Source organism: Amblyraja radiata, chromosome 24 (assembly GCF_010909765.2).
Source record: "Amblyraja radiata isolate CabotCenter1 chromosome 24, sAmbRad1.1.pri, whole genome shotgun sequence".
Taxonomy (NCBI): Eukaryota; Metazoa; Chordata; class Chondrichthyes; order Rajiformes; family Rajidae; genus Amblyraja; species Amblyraja radiata.
The window spans coordinates 13,913,571-13,934,611 of NC_045979.1; the positions used below are offsets into that span (position 1 = coordinate 13,913,571).

At 39.3% G+C, this 21,041-nt stretch overlaps 1 protein-coding gene across 11 annotated transcripts in view; it reads right to left on the reverse strand.

The window, feature by feature from the left end:
• Positions 1-10,203: 10,203 nt before the first annotated feature.
• The window catches only part of nav1 (neuron navigator 1), a 513,650-nt gene continuing 502,812 nt past the window's right edge, over positions 10,204-21,041 (reverse strand). For all 11 annotated transcript variants that reach the window (XM_033042458.1, XM_033042456.1, XM_033042454.1 and 8 more), the window contains 2 exons: positions 15,746-15,943; positions 10,204-12,049 (listed from right to left, as the gene is read on the reverse strand). In XM_033042458.1, the coding sequence (XP_032898349.1) occupies positions 11,954-12,049; positions 15,746-15,943 (294 nt within the window). In that variant the 3' untranslated portion in view covers positions 10,204-11,953. The remainder of the gene's footprint in view (positions 12,050-15,745; positions 15,944-21,041) is intronic.

Below are 21,041 nucleotides of genomic sequence, written 5' to 3' on the forward strand. Positions count from 1 at the left end.
TACCTTTGTATAAGTGTGGCACGATGGTGAACACTTAATCTGCACTTTTTTTTTGCTTTTATGTAATTTAAAGTTCATTTGGAAAAAAAGACATAATAAATTGGTTGAGATATGTCTCACATTAATACAATTCAAAATTAACTTTTGGAATACATTCAAAATTAAAAGATCTTTGATGTTATTTATTAGCAAATATATGTTTGCATTGTGCCTGAAAATTGTATACTTTATTGATGACCCAAAGTGTTGGAGGCAGCATCTCTGAAGCTGAATCCGCTGTTACTCCACCACCTTGTGTCTTTTTGGGGGGTAAACCAGCATCTGCAGTTCCTTGTTTCTATATTTTATTGATGTAGCACTACAAAATTTAAACAAACCTCCAGCAGGATCAACTAAAGGTAACAATTATAACATAGAGAAATAGTTGCTGTCTCTCAAATTTGCCTCCCAAATTTGATGATGCCACTTGTTGATTCTTTTTTAAATTACAATATTTAACTGTTTGGAAACTCAATTGCTAATTGATGAGTAATTGCTCAAGTTGGTGATGTTTCATAATACATAGTTAAAAATGGCAAGAGGAACTTCTGTTGACCGATTCAAACATATTGCACATATAAAAATGCAAGACTATTGCTTAAATTATATATATACTTTAAATCTATAAGGGGATGTCGCAGGTAAGCCAGACCAGTCAATTGAGTTTTTAAAAATAAAAATTAAATATTCATTGTCATTTTCTCATTGGAGAGACCAAATCAGAGTTTTGCATATAAATGACGAGATGTGGATTTAGTGACAATGATCTTAGCTATCAGCCATGATCTTATTGAATGGTGGAGTAGGCAGGGGCCAAGACAAGACATCGGACTTCACTGGCTTTATCTTACACTAAATATTATTCACAATATTCCCTTTATCATGTATCTGTACTCTGTGGATGTCTTGATTGTAATGTATTGTCTAACATGCAACAAAAGCTTTCACTGTACCTCGGTACACGACAATAAACTTAACTGAAATCAATAGGTCTACCTCTGCCTCTTTCTCCCTGTAATTGTATCTCATAACACTTCATACCCTATCAGGCATCTGGATGCTGCAACTCACTATGGGAGTATCCACAATATTTCCACAACGGTTTCATTTGATGGTGTTAATATGCCGTTTGGCTTTGCACAGGAAATTAACTTTTTGAATCTTTCTCTAAAAGATTGTCCTTGGTTTTGATGTACCAGATTGGCAAATTCAGAACTGACACATGGCCAGGTTTACTTTTCATATTCAAGCTGATGATGATACAGTGACATTAAAGATACAAATACCATATACTCAAGAGTACAACAATCAAAATCTGCACATATAAGGGAACAGAACCTAACATGCCCTGATTTGGTGTGTTGAAGCGCGCTGTGTTTTGCCCTAATGGTAGTCTGGGGGGAAAAAAAATCAATAAAAGACATGCTACTTTGCTGCAGGGAAGCGAAGGAAGTGGATCACAACCTTAAAGGACTCACCTCTTGATAGCCACAGTGCAGTGAAATTGATGGCTCCTGACGGGATGCCTTGGGCGAGGTAGACACATCTTTAGTGAGTATGTCCTTTCACCATCCTGTGACTGTCGCCACAGGCTATGGGGCCCCGCACCACTATGATGTACAGACTCACTGATCAGGCAAGGTTTGTAGCTGCACACTATATTGTGCACGGAACACTAACAGAACAAATATACACACGACAAAAGACTCAGGCCTGAACATACAAACAGCAACACATCTACACCCCAACAAGGTCCTTTACTCAGTTTTCTTAATACCCTGTGGGTTTGGATCCTTCCTTTACTGGATATTATAGATGAAGGTTTTCTGTGGTGCTTCATTCATCCAATTGCTGTTGCTAAGGCAGAAGTGAGTGTCGCACACATCAATAACATTATTGAGTTTATTTTAGTTTAGAGATACAGTGTGGAAACAGGCCCTTCGGCCCACCGAGTCTACACTGACCAACGATCACCTGTACACTAGTTCTATCCTACTGACCAGGGACAATTTACGGAAGCCAATTAACCTACAAATGTGTATGCCTTTGGAGTGTGGCAGGAAACCGGAGCATCTGAAGTAAAACCACGTGGTCACAGGGAGAACGTACAAACTCAGCAATCATAGCCAGGATCAAACCTGGGTCTCTGGTGTTGTGAGATAGCAGCAAACTCTACCGCTGTACCACTGTGCCATTCAAATCATGATCCAGAGACATAACCTATGATAGGGGCCAACTGCGAATGGGAATGTCTAGCCCAGTTTTTTTAATTGACTAGAAATGATTGCCTTTACATTAAAACATAAAATAGCTGTTATGAATAATCTATGCATAAAATTCATAAGATTAATTACAACGAGCAACAATCATCCCTCAGATCGAGTCCTATAATTCACAAAGATCCAAAAGGGATCATTCTAAATACCCATCACCTATTCAACATGTAATTGCTTATTTTCTGAGTGAGATACAAATGGACAGTTGTGCAAAACCTCCCACTGTGACTCCAAAGATTTAAACAAGCTCTGGAGTGAAATAAGTAGGTGGCCTCCAATATGATTGAATTAATCATGATAGAATTTGATTGTACTTCACCTTGAAAGCAAGGAACTATTAAGCTGATATCCCATGCATTCATCACATAGCTCTCCATGACGACATTAAAAAAAAACATCATAATATATCGCAATCAAATTTTAAATCGGAACTCTCGTTCTCCATCCTGACCCTTAGAGGGAAATTAATAATCATTCACCAGCTTCCTCTTATGGCTGAATTAGTGTGATGTGGAGACATATCTGAGATACCAATGAACTTAAGAGAAAATAATCAGAAACCACTCTTATTATTATCTGACATGTAGCTGCGGGGAGATTTAGGTTCACTGCGGAGAGCAGACTTCATTTTTTGACTAATTTGCAACGGTTTGGTGCTCTGCCTCGTATTTGTAAATATTCAGAGAGTCACACAGCACAGAAACAGATCCTTCAGCCCACCATGTCCATGGTGATCATCAAGAAAGGTTTAGAGGGATATGGATCTACTGTGGGCAAATGAGACTACAGTAGATGGACATCTTGCTCAACATGGACGAGTTTGGCTGAACAGCCTATTTCCATGGTGAATTATTCTATCACTGCTAATACCTATCTGTACTAACCCATTTATCAACATTCGATCAATGGGCTTCACAGCCTTAGGGATTTCAATGCTCAATCCAGATACATTTTAAATGTGGAAGTACCTGCCACCACTATTTTCTCTGGCAATGTGTTCAACATTGCACCCATCCTCTGGATGTAAAACAAATTATCAGAACCCTTTTAACCCTCTTATTTCTCACTTGAAACCAATATCATATGGTTAGAGTAAAGAACTAAAGCAATGGTGAGTTTCAGAGGCAACAAGAACAGTACAGCAATGGGCTGTAAAATATATCGTCCTTCATACATATATGAAATAGCACTGGTTTAAAAAGCCTTGCTCATGCCAATGTCTGGAATTAATTTGCAGTTTGAGATTTTAAACTGTGGTCTAATAACCTACGATTTATACTAATACCCACCTAACTGATATTCCTGAGATCAAGGAATCCCAAAATTAAAATTCCCATCTGACCTCAGTAGCTGCAGTCAAATTTGATTAATTAATTATATATCAGAGAAAACCTCTTTGCAAATTGCATTGGACACAACATTGCAATTTCTGATTTTCTCCTGTCTTTTCTCTAAATGTGGACTTTGTTCAAAGCTTTTTCCCTGAGAGTCTAAATTAACTCTTGGTATCTGGTCAAGTGCAGCTTGTAAAGTGGTGTTCTGTCATAGTTAAATTATCAGCAGGTATACTAGAGAGATCTCTGCATAAAGAGATCCATCTTTTTCCATTCCCTCCCAAAGGCAAGCTGCTTGCAACGTGACAAACCTTCCCTTTGGGTAAACCAAAATAAAAATGACAGATCTAGCAAACCAACAGACGCAGTTTATAGGTTAAAAAAAAATCATTTGCTTTTATTTATATTCAAAGCAGTTTAACTTATTTCAAAAAAAAATTATTTTACCGGCAAAATGCTGGGAATGTTCAGCAGGTTAAACAACATCTGCACAGACATAAATAAAGTTAATGTTTCAAGTCAATCTCTCATGGTTCTGACCTGAAGCACTAAACGTATTTCCTGACCTACTGAGTATTTCCAGCAATTTCTGCTTTTATTTCAGATGTCCACAATCTGCAGTTTTGTGCTTTGTAATGAAAAAATCTTGAAACTTATTGGAATTTTTGAACCTACGTTAGAACTAGTTATCTTTGGATATTTGAATTAGATTAGAAACATTTCTTATTTTCAATGGTACTCAGTTATGATGAACACCAATGTAAATGCAGAGCTTAATTACACATTAATGCTCGTCTAATAGATTTGGACGAGAATGTACAAGGCATGGTTAGAAAGTTTGCAGATGGCATGAAAGTGAATCGTATTGTATATACCATCCATCCTTGAAAATGGTTATCAAAAGTCACAGTAGGATCTTGATCAGTTGGGCACATGGGTTGAGGAATGGTTAATAAGTTTAATGCAAATAAGTGCGAGGTTTGGGAATTCAAATGAGAGCAGAACCTTCCCAGTAAATGGAAGGGCTATGGGGAGTGTTGTAGAGCAGAAGAATCTAGGAGTGTAGGTCCATAGTTCCTTAAAGGTGGTGCCACATGTAGATTTGGTGGTATATAAACCATGTGCAGGCAGATAGTGGTGGGTGTATGCAACGAGCTACCAGAGGAGGTAGTTGAGGCAGGTACTACTACAACATTTAAAATACATTTAGACAGGTAGATGGACAGGAAAGGTTTAGAGGGATATGAGTGCAAAGTAGGCAGTGAGACTTGAGTTGATGGGCCAACTTGGTTGCATGGCAAGTTGGGCCGAAGGGTCTGTTTTCATGCTGCATGACTCTATGACTACTAGATCTAGTAGCAATTTGAGTAATAATATGTTATACTATTTTGTATTTGACAGTAATGTTATGTTACATTTATAATTAGAAAGAATTGAAACGTGATTAATTAACCTAATCTTCAAGGCATAGTTTCAGCATTTGATATGTCCTAATTATAGAAAAGCAAGATGTTAAGACAGTGATACAAACTTTCAGACAGTAAATAATATGTATTATGTTCTTACATCTAGTTCTTAACTGAAACGTGTATCGTTCCACTGATGCAGTAAAAACAACTTAATTAGATGTTTTCCAATCAGGAGACACTTGGAAACACTGAAAAGATCAATTTTGCAGCAAAGTTGTTAATATTGGGATATTACAGCCAACTAATAATGTGCCCATTTTAAAAATAGTACTTTATTTCTGCTATCTTTTTTAAACTACAAGTGTTCTGCACATGTTGGCTAGCCTGCATGAAGCCTGACCCAATATTAATTGAAAGTCATGATATGATATTTTTGATCAACTAGGTTAAACTGACCAAAACGATCAACAAAAATAAACTAAGTCCACCCAAGAGGATAGCCAACATTAAACCCATTAAATAGTGTCCTAGTTTTTAAGGGACTGTTCCCATAGCATTCAATGAAGATGGCTATATTTGTACAGTTTGGCCCAGATCTTGAACTGACAGTATCAGGTTAAATTTCAACATTCTTTTCATTTGGAGTTACGTAAAGGATGCTATTTTAACTCCTCAGAATGCAGGTTCCATCTCCAGAAAGGGCAGCACAATGTTAAAATACAGAAAACCATGCAATATATGAAATAAGCTATACCAAATGCTAGAATAACAAATAACATACAAGAAAAAAAGGCTGAAACATTTATACCTTTGGAAGTATCTATTGTATTCAATGTTAATTCAGTTGGTCACTGGACAGATACATGGATAGGAAAGGTTTAGAGGGATATGGACCAAATATGGGCAAATGGGACTGGCTTAGATGGACCATCTTGGTTGTCATGTACAAGGTTCCGGTCCATACCTATCCATTCCAAATACCTGTCCAATCCATTATCCAAGAACATTTTGTCTTTGTGACACTTACCCAAAGAGCAAGAATATCCCAGTATTGCAAATACCTGAAAACACAATGAGAACAACATGCAAAATCACCGTAGTCAATTATGCTGAAAGCATTATACAACAACCCTAACACGTTCTGCTCTTGTTTCCGAAATGCAATTCATGGAAGTGAATGGAATTAATTTTGGGGGTAGATTACCACAAGTTGACACTGTTACTGACCAGGGACAAATTTCAGGGCACAAAAATCTGACATGTTAATCATAATCTTTGACAATATTTAGTACGGGTTTATTACAAACAGCTAATATCGTCAACAGAAATGTACTTGGTATTTTTTTTTAACGTTTTCATATTTTTCTTTAATGAAGTTAAACTGTACATCAGTAGCAAGGATTATGGCTCAGGCCTAGAACCGGTTATAGATTTACTTTGCATTTTACTGAAGAAAATTCCGTATCACTCCTTTCAATAGCTACTCAGACCATACATCCTCATGACTTTGTGGAACGAGATTGTCAATTAGAGAGAGTCAGAGTCATACAGTACAGAAACAGGCCCTTCGGACCAACTTGTCCATGCCAACTGAGCTGCCTCATCTATGCTGGTCACATTTACCTGCATTTGGCTCAGATCCCTCTAATCCTTTCCTATTCATGAATTTATCCAAGGGTCTAAGAACTATGAGCAGCCCTATGCAGTTTTCACCCTTATTGAAAGTCTTAACTAATTGTTTTTTGTTTGATCATCTTTTTTTGAAGTCCTCAATTGCCCATGTGTTAAAACCAGTGATATCCAACTCAACTACTCATCACAAAGTAACCCAATGCCTTACATCATGTAAGAAGAAAACTTTACTTTGAAGGATCATTACAGATAGATACTGGAAAATAAATAATAGCTGGAAATAAAACCTGAGATACCTTCCAGTTATTAGATATGATTGTTTCATATTGAACTACAGGCTAAGTTGAAACTCTGCTTTGAGTATGTGCAGCTCCCAGTCCCTTTGAAGCAAGTTATGGGAAACCAAATTATTCTTAATGCCATTCAATGAGGTCAGTACACATGACTTGGAGCACCCATTAATCAGAGCACACTGCAAACAACAATTTATCTTAAAACGATTAGCAGTTCATGTTCAGTAATGTTACATTTTGTGCTTTTGGTCACAGAATCCTTTAAGTACCATTGTTTAGCAAATCAGACATGCATATTGGGAAGTAAATTTCAATTTCAATTTCAATACAATGATCATAAATTTGTCGGAGTAAAGATCTTTCTTAAAGGATGAAATAGAGCTTGCTGACTTACGACATAGTTCTACATAGAACAGCAAGGAAACTCATTGTCACTGATTTGCAATTGTGTAAAAGTACTTGGCAGACTAGCCGTGCAATACAGAAAAATACACAATGTTGATTTTTGTTCTAATTTAAGAAAAATTAAAACTACAATGTTTTAAAGAAAATCACACAGGAAACACCTAGTTATGCATAGTAACTGAAGGCTAGAAATTATATGAGAATAGGCACTGCATCATGAATGAAAATTACAGAGATTTGGACAGGGGGCAGTAATTCCCTATTCTTATCAGCATAATGCCAAAATGTTTAATTGCAAAATTCTATGCACGGTGGAACTTAAATTTGATGTTCTTTTCCTTCCAAAAAATTCCCAAAATTTGAACCGCCCACATATTCTAGAAATGTGAGATTTTTTTCGTCATTTGTATTAATGAAACGCATCACCAAAAAAACACAATCTGTACAATATATATTTGAAAAGCCAGCTACATCATATGTAGCTATATATTTAAAGGTTCGTTTATCCATCTGTGGAGTGCATGTTGCAGGACAAAATGGCTGAATACAAAGAAATTTCACATTTAACACTTACTAAGGCCCAATCTTCACTCCTCTTGCAGAATAGGCAAAATACACCCCAAAAAAAAAATTTACAATGTTTTTACATAGTAACCTCGTAACATTATTTGAATGTTGCATTAACTTTGGAATTCAAAATTTCTAAGTTGCATCATTTATTTTGCAATATGAAATTTTGCTTGCATTTTATGCAGTTATTGTGTTGGTTACTGTACGACAACAGTTCTCTGTGCAGACTACTCTAAATGTTTCTAAGTACTTTTGGGATTGCCAGGAATTTATATTAAAAGAAGAGGGGGAAAAAAACGACCATAGAACAAGGTTTGAGGCAATGTGTACAGACAGAGATGAAAAAATAAAATATTGACAAAATTCCTTGCGCTCCATTTAATTTGGTAGAAATCCATCTCTGCTTTGTTGCAATTGTGTTGAATTGTAGCAGTTGTACATTCTAGTTCGCTTTTAAAATTTTGTTTAATTAAAGTCGGTGAAACAAATTTTCCAAAACAGAACAGATTGAACTACTGCTACTGTTTAACATGTTAAGTGAAATGCATTAGAGATCAAACTCTAACTAACTCTTTGAAAAACTTCAGTTCTCTCATTGTAAATGTACACACTTTGTTAACTTATCATTGATTATTTATGCTATATTTTCTCACACTTAAAGAATAGTCATGAAAATAATAACAGTTACCATCTGGCCGAAATGATAAAATTGAATGTTTTGTGTTAAATAAGAGATGATAGCTTGTGATTTTAGATTCCATACATTTGAGTTGTAATTTTTAAAGTTACACATTGACAGTGAGTTGGAATTATTCTTTTGTCTTATTCATTAACCTGGGTGGTTGAATATTTCCAAGAACGAGTCAAAACATAGAAGAAATGTGGGAGAATTTAGTGTCCTTGGTTATGTGTAGGAAGGAACTGCAGATGCTGGTTTATACCGAAGAAAATGCTGGAGTAATTCAGTGGGTCAGGCAGCATCACTAGATAGAAGGAATGAATGGATGACGTTTTGGGTGAGACCCTTCTTCAGACTGAGATTCGGGCAAGAGGGATTCACAGCGTCATGTTCTTATCCTTGATCTGTATCTTAATTTAAGAATGTATTGCATTTAAATAGCATTTTATTTCCCCATGTGATATATTCTTAAACAGTTTGCTACATCTTTTTAGTGCACTAAGGCTTGAAGTGTTTTGCTTTGTGTTGAAATATTATTGTTGGAAATATGGTGAAATAATGAAAATTCAGGAATTGTCTCAATTCTTCAGTCAAGAAAAGTAGATTCACTGCTGAATCTGAAGGAAGACGGGAACTGATCCCTGCAGTAAAATAAGTTATTTGAGTGTCAAAGAGTGTTTGAATAATTTGATTAAGAACAACAAATAAGCTCAAGAATATAAAGTACATTAACTTAGAAGTCATAGGGGTACTGGATTAAATTAGGCAACATATAAATATAAGGGCAATGTTTGTTTTTTGGGGGAAAGGGGGATGACAGTCACAGATGCACAAACTATGCAATCAGAGCTTACTTTATGTTTTGCAGATTTCTGTTTGGAGCTTTCACGTTCTCCCAATGGCCATGTAGGTTTCTAGGTGCTTCAGTTTCATCCCACATTACACAAATCAGCTGGTTGGTAGGTTAATTGGCTACTGTAATTTACCCCTGTTGCAGATGCTGGCAAAAAAAATGGGTGAGTTGATGTTTGAGAGAGAATAGGTTACAGAGAAATAAGTCGGGAATTGGAACTCATGGGAATGCTTCTGCAGGAACTGCAGATGCTGGTTTACACCAAAGATAGACACAAAAAGCTGGAATAACTCAGTGGGTCTGGCAGCATCTCTGTAGAAAAGGAATAGGTGAAGTTTCGGGTCGTGGCCCTTCTTCAGACTGAGATTCGGGGGCGAGGGAAATGAGAGATATGAAAAGAAACAAATGAATGACAGGTATGCAAAAGGACGAATCAAAGCCAGCAACGATGATCAAGGAAGGGTGGAGCCCACAATGGTCCATTGGTGGCTGTGGAGAAGGTGAGTGAGTCCGGATTAAAATGTAGTCGCAGAGCGGGGAGCGGAAGGAATCACAGCGGGGGTGCAGCGAGAGAGGGTGTTGCAGAACTCTCATCGGAGCCAAGTGGTGTATGTTATATTAAATTCATGGCCAAAGTCCCAGCTTTACAAATAGTTCTATTCAGAGACAGGAGGAAAACTGAACTGATGAATGAATAATGAGGATGAAATTGGTAAGTTGATGATTTGATTTAATCAATAACCAGAAAAATCACAGAATATTGTGAAAAAGCTAGTTCAGAAACACATTAAAATCCTTACAATGCTGCCGTTTACACCATAAGGAAAGTGTACAGGCCAGAAATTCACTTTCTACTGTTTGCCTTAAACGTACAATGTAATAGTGAAGACACAGAGAACTGCAGATGCTGGAATCTTGTCGAAGACAAAGTGCTGGAGTAACTACACGGGTCAGGCAGGATCTCTGGAGGACATGGATAGGCGATGTTTCAGGTAGAGATCCTTCTTCAGACGCAGTCTGAACTCTTCAGTTTGCACGTCGCCTACCCTCGTTCTCCATAGATGTTGCCTGACCCACTGAGTTACTCCAGCACTCTACGTTCTAATGTAATATTGAAATTTGGCTCCATTGACTTCAATAAAATTTGTTAAGTAGAGGCTAATGGACATGGCACTGCTTCAAACATTGACCTCGTACAGCAGAGGGTGAATCTCTTCCCACACAATTTTATTGCAAAAGCTCCAAGTAATAACTCATGCTGCGGGTGTTCTTCATAATAACGTTGAAGAAGTTCAGAAGAAATTTTAAATATGACATTCCTGCATCTATTTTCAAAAGTTGGATATTTGCAGCATTATAAACACAAGGAACACATACTGTGCTGTAGCTAAAATTTAAAAAAAACCTGCTCTTACCATTATAGGTACTCTTTAGGATGACATATGCATATGGACTAGCCATTGGGACACAAGTAATATGCCCCAAAAACAGATAATACTTAGAAGGGATTAAACATTTGTTTGCTGTACATCTTCAAGTAACTAGGTACAAGTAGGTTTTAGGTTATCTCTGGGAAAAGTCAGTTTGGCCCCCTGTTAATAGGTTTAGTGCAGGGGATCTAATGAAACTAATTAACTTAAGCTGCGATGTTGAAGGAGGAAAAATAATTTGTTCCTGAGGTTAACAATTTTGTTTCCATAATGTACACTCACCCCTCCCTCAACTGCCTTTGTTTAAAAAGCCTTCTCATATGTGCATAGGGAAACAGGTACTTAAAGGGTTCCTATAATACACATCAACGGTGAATGAAACCAAAATTTAAAAAAAGACATATCAGTTTGAAATTCAGGATACAAAGACATTTCATTTCCTGTGTGCACCATTTTATCACTTGGGAAATAATAAATTCCTGTTTTAGTGGTTTCACTATGATTCACATTTTTTTAGCTGTGCTTTTGTGCACACAAACTGTGTGAATGAATGAGGTTTTGAGCACTATCAACTGCAAAGTTTGGTGGAGAGTTTCTCCAATAAGCACCGGTGTGACATCTGAGATGATAGCAGTAGTGGAACAGCGACAGTTCCCTGTAATTGTTTGAGTTGTACTTTCGGAGTTAACCTTAATAAAGCTCACTAAAATATTAGTTGTTTCTGCTTAAATGATTGCCATGCACTTTTGAAGATTGAATTATAAGGTACAAACACAGCATTAAAAGTCCATACAGTCAGATTGTATTATTCCTTCCAGATGGCTAGGTGATATGATTTACAATAAATGATCACAGTTAACTTACATATGATTTTGGGCCTTAAACCTACAATTTTACCCATGAATTAATTTAGCCCCCTATCTAACTACGTCTATCACAGAATATACATCTGCCTCAGGACTACAATATTCATAATGTAGTTATGACACATTTAAAAACAAGATGGCTCCCATATTCCTTGCTTTCTTTTCTTTCAATGTGTTGATTGCAAAGATAATTCCAAAACATTGTCTCCTTCACAACTTTGGGTGTAATTGGCTGCCTCCTGGAGCCTCAGTAGCATACTCATCTGTGAATATAAGAGAAGGAACATTTAATTTTGAACTGTTGCTAATGTTGCCAATTAAAGCAAAATACCAGGTTGTCATTATTAGCTATGATGTTGCTTTTGCTAGAATCACTCATAACCCCGTCAACGGACAAAGTTACACGTTAACAGAAAATTGCCCAGGGCGGATAAGGGAGGCACAGTGGTGCAGTGGTAGAGTTGATACCCTACAGCGCCAGAGACCCGGATTCGATCCTGACTACAGGTGCTGTCTGTGTGGAGTTTGTACGTTCTCCCTGTGACCGTGCTAGTTTTCTCCGGGTGCTCCGGTTTCCTCCCACATTCCAAAGACGTGCACGTTAATTGGCTTCTGTAAATTGTCCTTAGCATGTAGTATAGAACTAGTGTACGGGTGATCGATGGTCAGCGGAGATGCGGTGGGCCGAAGGAGAGAGGGAGAGGGAATGGGAATAGGAGGGGGAAAGGGTTGCGGAGAAGGGGAGGGGGTGGGAGGAGGAGGGGGTGGGGGAGTATGAGAGGGAGGGGGTGAGGTCGAGAGGGAGAGAGAGGGGGAGGGAGAGGGAGAGGGAGCGTGCCTGGTGCACCTTGTAATTAAACAGTTCATTTTAGTGGAGGAAGAGGATTTCTGGGGTCTTTAGTTGATTTTGTTTCTTTTAAATTGTTTTTGAATGCTTTAGATCTAATTTAACCTTATGTTTTACATTTTTATAAGAAACTATAACAATATCTTGAATGTTTGAAGCATTTAAAGTATTCGACAACTTTGAGTAAGTTTGGGGTCATGAGTCAGCCAGGGGTCATAGGTCAGCCAGCTGCCAATGTCTTTTACTCGCTGTATGTAAGAGGAGCCTGTTCTGATCACTCTCAACCTTCAACATGTGGTCAAAATACACAACGCTGCAGGGATTGCCAGGAAAAGCTGAGACAGTGCAGCTGTCCTGATTTCTCCAGGCCGTTTTGGGATTTATTTGAAGTTAGCACTGAAAATCAATGCTTGTTGCCGACCATAAATTCTGACCACATGATTTTAAGGATAAATATAATGATCCTATAGAGTCAGAGTCATACAGCGTGGAAGCAGGCCCTTCGGCCCAACTTACCCACACCGGCCAACATGTCCTAGTCCTACCCGCCCGCGTTTGGTCCATATTCCACCAAACCTGTCCTATCCATGTACCTGTCTAACTGTTTCATAAATGTTGGGATAGTCCCAGCCTCAACTACCTCCTCTGGCAGCTTGTTCCATACACCCACCACCCTTTGTGTGAAACCCCTCACATTCCTATTAAATCTTTTCCCCTTCAACTTAAACCTGTGTCCACTGGTCTCGATTCACCTACTCTGGGCAAGAGATCTACCCGATCTATTCTTCTCGTGATTTTATGCATATTACAGTGTACGCCAAACTAATTAGATACAAAAATATCAATGTATTATTTTACTGAATTGTAACTTCAGAGATGTATATTATAAGCAAACACAATTTACCTCTTAAAAAAAAATTGCTTTAAGGGTTATTAGAAAAAATACCTGCTTGGGAATTTGTATTTAATGTTACTTAGAGCTGAATAAATAAGCAGCTCCTAGTCAAATTATATGGAATATAATGCACATTATTGTTCCTTAATGCAGAAACATTAAATTATGTGTAGTTAAAAATCAATGTATTCCAAAAATACTTCACAGTGGAATAAGATGTGGGAGTTCAGCTGGCAAGTCATTTATAAACCATTACTCCTTTTCATGAGACTCTCCTCCTACTCTCTGGTTGAAATTCATTCTAAGCGTCTTCCTTTGTGGTACCAACGTCCGCTGATTTTGTTAAAGGTTCCTTCTCTTGAGGTATTGTACCCCTCGCTTTCAAATCAGTCCTCTCCACAAAAAAAGACCATCAGTTCCTAGAACCTAACGCCCCAACTTCTCTTTTCTCTCGCAAACTTCTTGACTGAGCTGCAGCCTTCTAATTTCTGCCATTATAAAAGCCAAATGGAATGTTAGTACATGTCCACCACTGATTTTCCGGTATCACTTGGTTCCAGAGCCTTTCTGGGTTATCCGTTTTGCTGGACCAACAGTGGTGGCGGTCTCCGAGAGGAGTCTAATGGTTTTGGAACGGGTCCGCCTAGGAGCCAAGATGTCAGCCCGCAAAGTCGGCCTCGGAAGTTGGCTATGGGAACGGATCTGAAGGCTCTGGCACGGTCAGAGTTACAGAACCCCGGCCACAGAGGGCAAATTCGACCCGCCGATCGGTGTGGAAGTCCCAATGAAGTCAAGATGATAAAATTAAGGATGTAATGTTGACGTTTTATAAGGCACTATTCAAACCACATTTGGATTATTATGAGCAGTTTTGGTCCCCATTTCTGAGGAAGGATGTGCTGGCATTGGAGAGGTTCCAGAGGATGATTACAAGAATGATTCCAGGGATTATTGGGTTAACATTTAAGGAACATTTGATGGTTCTGGGCCTGAAGGATAGGCGTGATCTCAATAAAACCTACCAAAAAATGAACTGTCTAGAGTGGACTTGGAGAGTATGTTACCAGTAGTGGGAAAGTCACAGGCCAGAGGGCACAGCTTCAGAATAAAAGGATGTACCTTTAGAATGGAGATAAGGAGGAACTTCTTTAACCAGACAGTGGTGAATCTGTGAAATCATTGCAACAGACGGTAGTGGAGGCCAAGTCATTGTGTATTTTTAAAGAGGAGATTGGTAGGTTCTTGATTAGTAAGGGCTTCAAAGATTATGGGTTGAAGGCAGGAGAATGGGGCTGAGAGGCAAAAATAGATCAGCCATAATCGAATGGCAGAGCAGTTTCAATGGGCGAATGCCCTAATTCTACTCCTATATCTGATGATCTTATGATTATAGATACAGCTTATTTGACCCTCTCTATTTAGTCTTCAGCGGAAAGGGAAACAGTGTTAACACGTTAGGTCAAAGACACATCATTAGTTAGAACCTTTCAGGTTTAACTCATCTTCAACCTAAAACGATAACCGTTTCAAATTCTGCAGATGCCACCTGACGTGTTGAGTGGTTCCATCATCTTCTGTTCACACTTGATATTTCAGTGTGGTTGGTGAACAATGATTCACTGCTGAAAGTGCCAGTTTTCAAGAGAAATGAAAAACCGAGATCCAATCTAAATAACTGGGCAGCTGTAAACAGATCTTAAAGATTTTAAAGCATTATGCAAAGAAGAGCAATTCTTTCAGTTAAAATATGTATTTTTTCCAATTAACTAATATTTCACTAATATTTTTAATTCAACAGTAAAAGTAAACACAGGTATAAACTGCTATTTCAACATTTGATATGCGTGCCTACTTTCACTCTATTGTTAGTAATATTCAGAATATCACCAGCAATAAAGACCGCGCACACAAGCTTTGGAACTTTGGCAGGCGCCAAATCGAGCAAATTGAAACAGAATTCAATTGCGTTTTGCACATGTGACAATAAAGCACCATTGATTCTGTAGAAAGGAACTGCAGATGCTGGTTTAAACCGAAGATAGACACAAAAAGTTGGAGTAACCCAGCTGGTCAGGCAGGCAACATCACCTATTCCTCTTCGACAGAGAGGCAGTCAGAGAACCCGCTGAGTTACTCCAGCCTTTTGTGTCCAAGCACTATTGATTGATTACTATCCATCGATTGATATAAATAATAAAACAATGTTACACTGCTTACAAGTGGGTCAGATTCAATTGACGTTGGTGCCGTCTCTTTGATCTTTCTTTCATCTGCAGGAGGTCCAGTAACATGGGATCCTATGCTTGGAGGAGGCAAATGGAAGATCTTGGAGCGGTCTTGTGGGGCAGTTGACCAAGGTAGAGTATCCTGTACCCATTTGGCAGGGTCTTCCCACACAGCTTTTCTTCCATAGGTCTAAAATGAAATTAAAAAAAAAGAAAATGCATTCCAATAATTATACCCAACAGCTCAAAAAATGTCCCAAAATGTAGACACACATTGGGAATTCATGTAGAAACCCATCAAGTATTTCTATGGTCAATTTTAATTCTCAATTTGATTTCCCATGAGATGTGTATGTAACATGTTGCTTGCAGTGGTTTATTTAAATACTGCCTGTTGCCTCTATAGACATGGGTGGAAATCCCAGGGGGGTGGGGATGGGGGTGGAGGGAGGGGGGCGTGTCCCCCCCCTCCCATTTCTTGAGAGTTGGGGACAATCCCCCCCATATTATCTCTTCCCTGCTTCTTCTCCTGTGGTCAGGCAGTCAAACTGCTGCATCACGGCTCTCGATGTTGGAGCCCCCGCCGGGCAATTGTAGATCCCGCGGCCAATTTTAAGCCACGCCGGGCGCTGAAAGGCCCCACGATCGGGCCAATTCAAGCCCCACGATTTGGGGCGGAAGAAGCTGCTGTTGTTCCTGGAACTCCCGAAAATCGGTCGCCAACTAGGGACCTGCGAGCCTCCAAAGTCGAGTCGCAGCCGCAACGCCACCACAGCCACGGAAGTCAGCCAGCTCCGTGATGGTAAGTAAGATGTGTGTGTGTGTAAGGGGCGGGAGGAGATAAAATTGTTAGTTGTCAAAACTTGTCATGCACACTTGTCATCGGGCTACCAGGAAATTGTGTGTCCCCCCCCCTCCCCCGTGTTTTAAAAGCGATTTCCGCCCAAATCTAGACACTCCCCGACTTATGTAAGGGTTTCATCCTGTGGACCTTTGGGAGCTCCGACACAGAAACCACAGGGGAAGCTCGGACACAGAGACCATGGGGGAGCTCCGACTCAAGACCATGGTGGGAGCTCCAACCTAGAGAGCATGTTGGAGCTCCAAGGTGGAGACCACGTAGGAGCTCTGACGCGGAGACCATGTGGGAGCTGCATGGCGGAGGCGATGTGGGATCATCCGTGAGAACAGCTACTGAGACTACGAGACACGCAACTCAGAAATAAAGCAGTGGGCTTAACGAATTGCTTACGTAAGTACGAGTTTACACAAGTCGCTTATTACGTATGCCAGGGAGTGTCTATACTTCCTTAAAAGATTGAGGAGATTCTATATGTCAACGGATACTCTCTAAAACTTCTGCAGGTGTAAGGTCGTGAGCAAAGTGACTGGTTGCATCATAGCCTGGCTCAGCAACTTGAACACCCATGAACAAAGAAGATTGCAAAAAGTGGTGCATCACAGGTACTGACCTCCCCACCATCGAAGGGATCTACAGGAGTCGCTGCTTCAAAAAGGCAGTCAGCATCATCAGAGACCCACACCACCCTGGCCATGCTCTTAATGTCCCTTTGGGAAGACGGTATAAGAACTTGAAAACTGTAACATCCATGCTCAGATTTAGCTTCTCTCCAACAACCATCAGGCTATTGATCACTACGAACTTCAACTAAACTCCAAATTATGAACTACCTTGTTCGTACTAGGGACCTGGGGGGATTGTTTTTAAAAAAAAATCCTTGCACTATATTGTTCATTTGTTTTCATGTATTGAACTTTTTATTGCTTATTAAGATGTCTACTGAGTACTATGTTTACATATCTGTCGTGCTGATGCAGGTAAGAATTTCATTGTTCTGTTTTGGGTCATATGGCAATAAAACACTCTTGACTCTTGAATATGTGTAATCTTCCCAACAGCTTTGGGCAGTGGTAAACATAGATTATAACTTCTGGAAGATGGTTAGATCTTATTGAATGAAGTACAAAGCGCTCTTGATGGGAAAACAACATATTTTCACTGTCTGGTCTTGAAATGTTTTTATCCCTCATGGCTTTAGTCCCCCCCCCTCCCCCCAAATTAGTCCATAATAATGTGTATTAAATAAATACAATAAATCGACATTTGCAAAGCATGGGTGTCCTTGGGTGACATCAATTAATAATCTCCACAAAGAATGTAACTAATGAGAAACAATCGAATTTGAGTGTTAGTTGGAAGTAGTGGTGGATTTTAGTCATAGCAAATGTGGACCTAATTCATGGAACAGTCATTGCATTTGTACACAAACTCAGAGACAAATTGATTGAGGGAGAATAAAGTCATGGGAAGCAGTATACAATACATGCACACTTGAATGTGAACACTCTCTCATAAATAGAAACACATACTGTTTTGTATTTACAGTTTAAAATCAAGAGGGTTAAATTGTTATGTGTACTGACAACAGAACAATGGAATTCTGATTTGCAACTGCATAACAAGCCTGTAACGCAATACATACAGGTACATATATAATTTTAAAAATTCAATCAATAATACCAGTGCAAAAATATCCAAATTCGTTAGTGCAACCAAAGGCAGTCCATGGATATAGGTTAATGTTACGCTGTGTTCAAGAGCCTGATGTTTGTTGCGAAGAGGCTGGTTGTTTAATACATTGATCCTACCCCCTCTTCTGGAAGGCCACAGAAGGCTGTGGAGGACAAGTCAGTGGAGCTTTTTAAGGTAGAGGTAGATAGATTTTTGATTAGTAGAGATGTCAGGGGTTATGGGGAGAAGGCAGGAGAATGGCAGTTAACAGGAAGAGATAGATCAGCCATGATTGAATGGCAGAGTAGACTTGATGGGCCGAATGCCTAATTCTACTCCTATCACTGATGATCTTATGACTCATGCAGACTGGACAATCATTTTGCTGACCACCTTTGCTCAGTCCGCCATGGACTACGTTCATACCTCTGGGTTGTAAACTGCCCAAGCAAAATGTGAGAAGCCTTTCCTCCAATTTGCGTGTGGCCGCATTCTGACAGTGGAGGAGGCCCAGGACAGAAAGGTCAGAATAGGAATAGAACTTTGCAAATCTGTTTAACACGTCTATCCACCTGTCATAGATTGGGATTCTCACCTACAGATACTTTATCACAAATGAATAATTCCTACTCTGGCTTCTTGGGTATCCCAACCTCAACAACACCGATGCTCAAGGATGGACCTTCATCAAATTGGCCAGGATCAGAGCCATCAACAATCCCTCCCCATCCCTCTATCTCTGTCTCTTCATTTTAAGATGCTCCATGTGTCAAACATCAGCCTTTACTTCTCCTGGTGAAAATCTAGTTATATATAGTTCCAATAAAGCGTCTTAATATGCCAAAGGCACTGTAAATATATATGGTTGTCAAGATCATTTTGCGGATTTTGCTATTATAATTACAAATTATCTCTTCAAAGTATGAATTCATTTTTGTATATAAATCACATTCACTGTTTTCTTCCTAACTGGTCCTTACATTACGAATGTTGAAATGCAATCAAATCTTTTACCGTTCACGAGATACTACAGTCTGTTTTTAAGTGATTAGGAATTACGAGTGCTCTCTCATTTGTGAATCATTGCTTCCTCTGTAGCCAGCCACGCGATTGCTAGCAAAGTTGTCACGAGGGCTTTTTAAAATGCATACAACCCCTACACTTGATACAATTACAGTTCCTCTCTTCCTTTTTAGGCAGCACAAGAATATAGAAGGAGCTGCAGTCCAATAAACTAAACTCAAACAAACTGATCTGGCCTTTCAGCAGTTATCAAGGTCATAGCTGATCTTCTATATCAGTGGCATACACTTTGATTTTCTTAATATTCAGAAGCTATTGATCTGTTTTGAATGAACTCCGTGACCGGAGGCTCCACAACCCAAAGGCTACTTTCTTCACTTCAGTCCGAAGAAATTTCTCCTCATCTACGTCATAAACGGTTTATTCATCAAAAGGTGCTCCCTGGTCCAAGAGAAACATATTCTCTACATTTTAAGGATCCCTTAAGAATTTTGTAAATTTCATGGTCAGAGTCCAACAGCACAGAAAAGTCCCCATGGCCACCGTCCCCATTGCTTTGTCCAACTTACCTAAAGTAGTTCATATATCAGCACATTTACCCACTGTCTTCTTTGCATTGGCAATTCAAGTGCATATACAGATATTTCTTAAATGATGTGAGCCCATGTCCAAAAAACACAGGCAGTTTTTAACTATTTCTAAGTAACTCTTTGTACATTCCATTCTCCTGAGGAGCCTCACTTGTTTTCACTACGCCCTACCTGCCACATGCTTCTCTTTCTGTGAAGGAATTTCTGTTGATATTCCTTCACATTCAGGATCTTCAGAGCTTGCCTTCCTACTTTCAGACTTACAGAGACACATTGGTTCTCAATTCTCACTATTTCATTTTTAAAAGGCCTGCCCCACTTGGGTGAACCAATCCAGGCGTTCTGGCGAGTTTGCCCTCAACTCATACTCGCAGCATGGTCGACACGAGGTCCTAGGAGGTCTTTGTAACTTTCCTTCATGCTTGAGAGTAATCCCCACATACTCGAGGCCTCAGCTAGGTCACGGCATATTTTTCAATATGTTGAAAAATGCCCGCGAGTAAAATAAGGTCACCAATGGAAAAATCAAGTTTTTTTACTCGTAGGTTTAGTCGTAGTAGGTCGGCATGTTAGTCGTAGGTAATCGAGGGTAGTTGAAGGTAATCATAGGTAGTCGAAGATAGTCGTAGATAGTCTTCATCATAGTCGAAGGGAGGTCGAAGGAGGTTGTCTTCACTCTCCATTATTCGGTGTCTAATTTTCCCGAAGTTAGTCGTAGCTAGTTGAAGCTGGTCTTCAACATAGTTGAAGGAGGTGGAAGGAGGTCTTCTACATAGTCGAAGGAGGTCTTCAACATGACATTTTTTCAAACTCTTCTAAACTCGCCAATTAGGTCGCCCAAGTGGGACAGCCCCTTAAGTCTCTCTCTATTGAATTACCCACAAGTAACTGCTCCCAATTTATTTCTGCCAGTCACTCAGACTTACACATATTCACATTCTACAGACACACACACAAGCTCTCCTCACACACACTCTCGACACACACACTTTTTCCCACACATACAAACTCACACACACTGTCAAGCACACAACTCTCTCACTCACCTACTCTCACTCACACTTTCACTCATATGCACTCTCTCACATGCATTCCCACACAACTCTCTCAACAGACACACACATACTCTGTCTCCCACATAC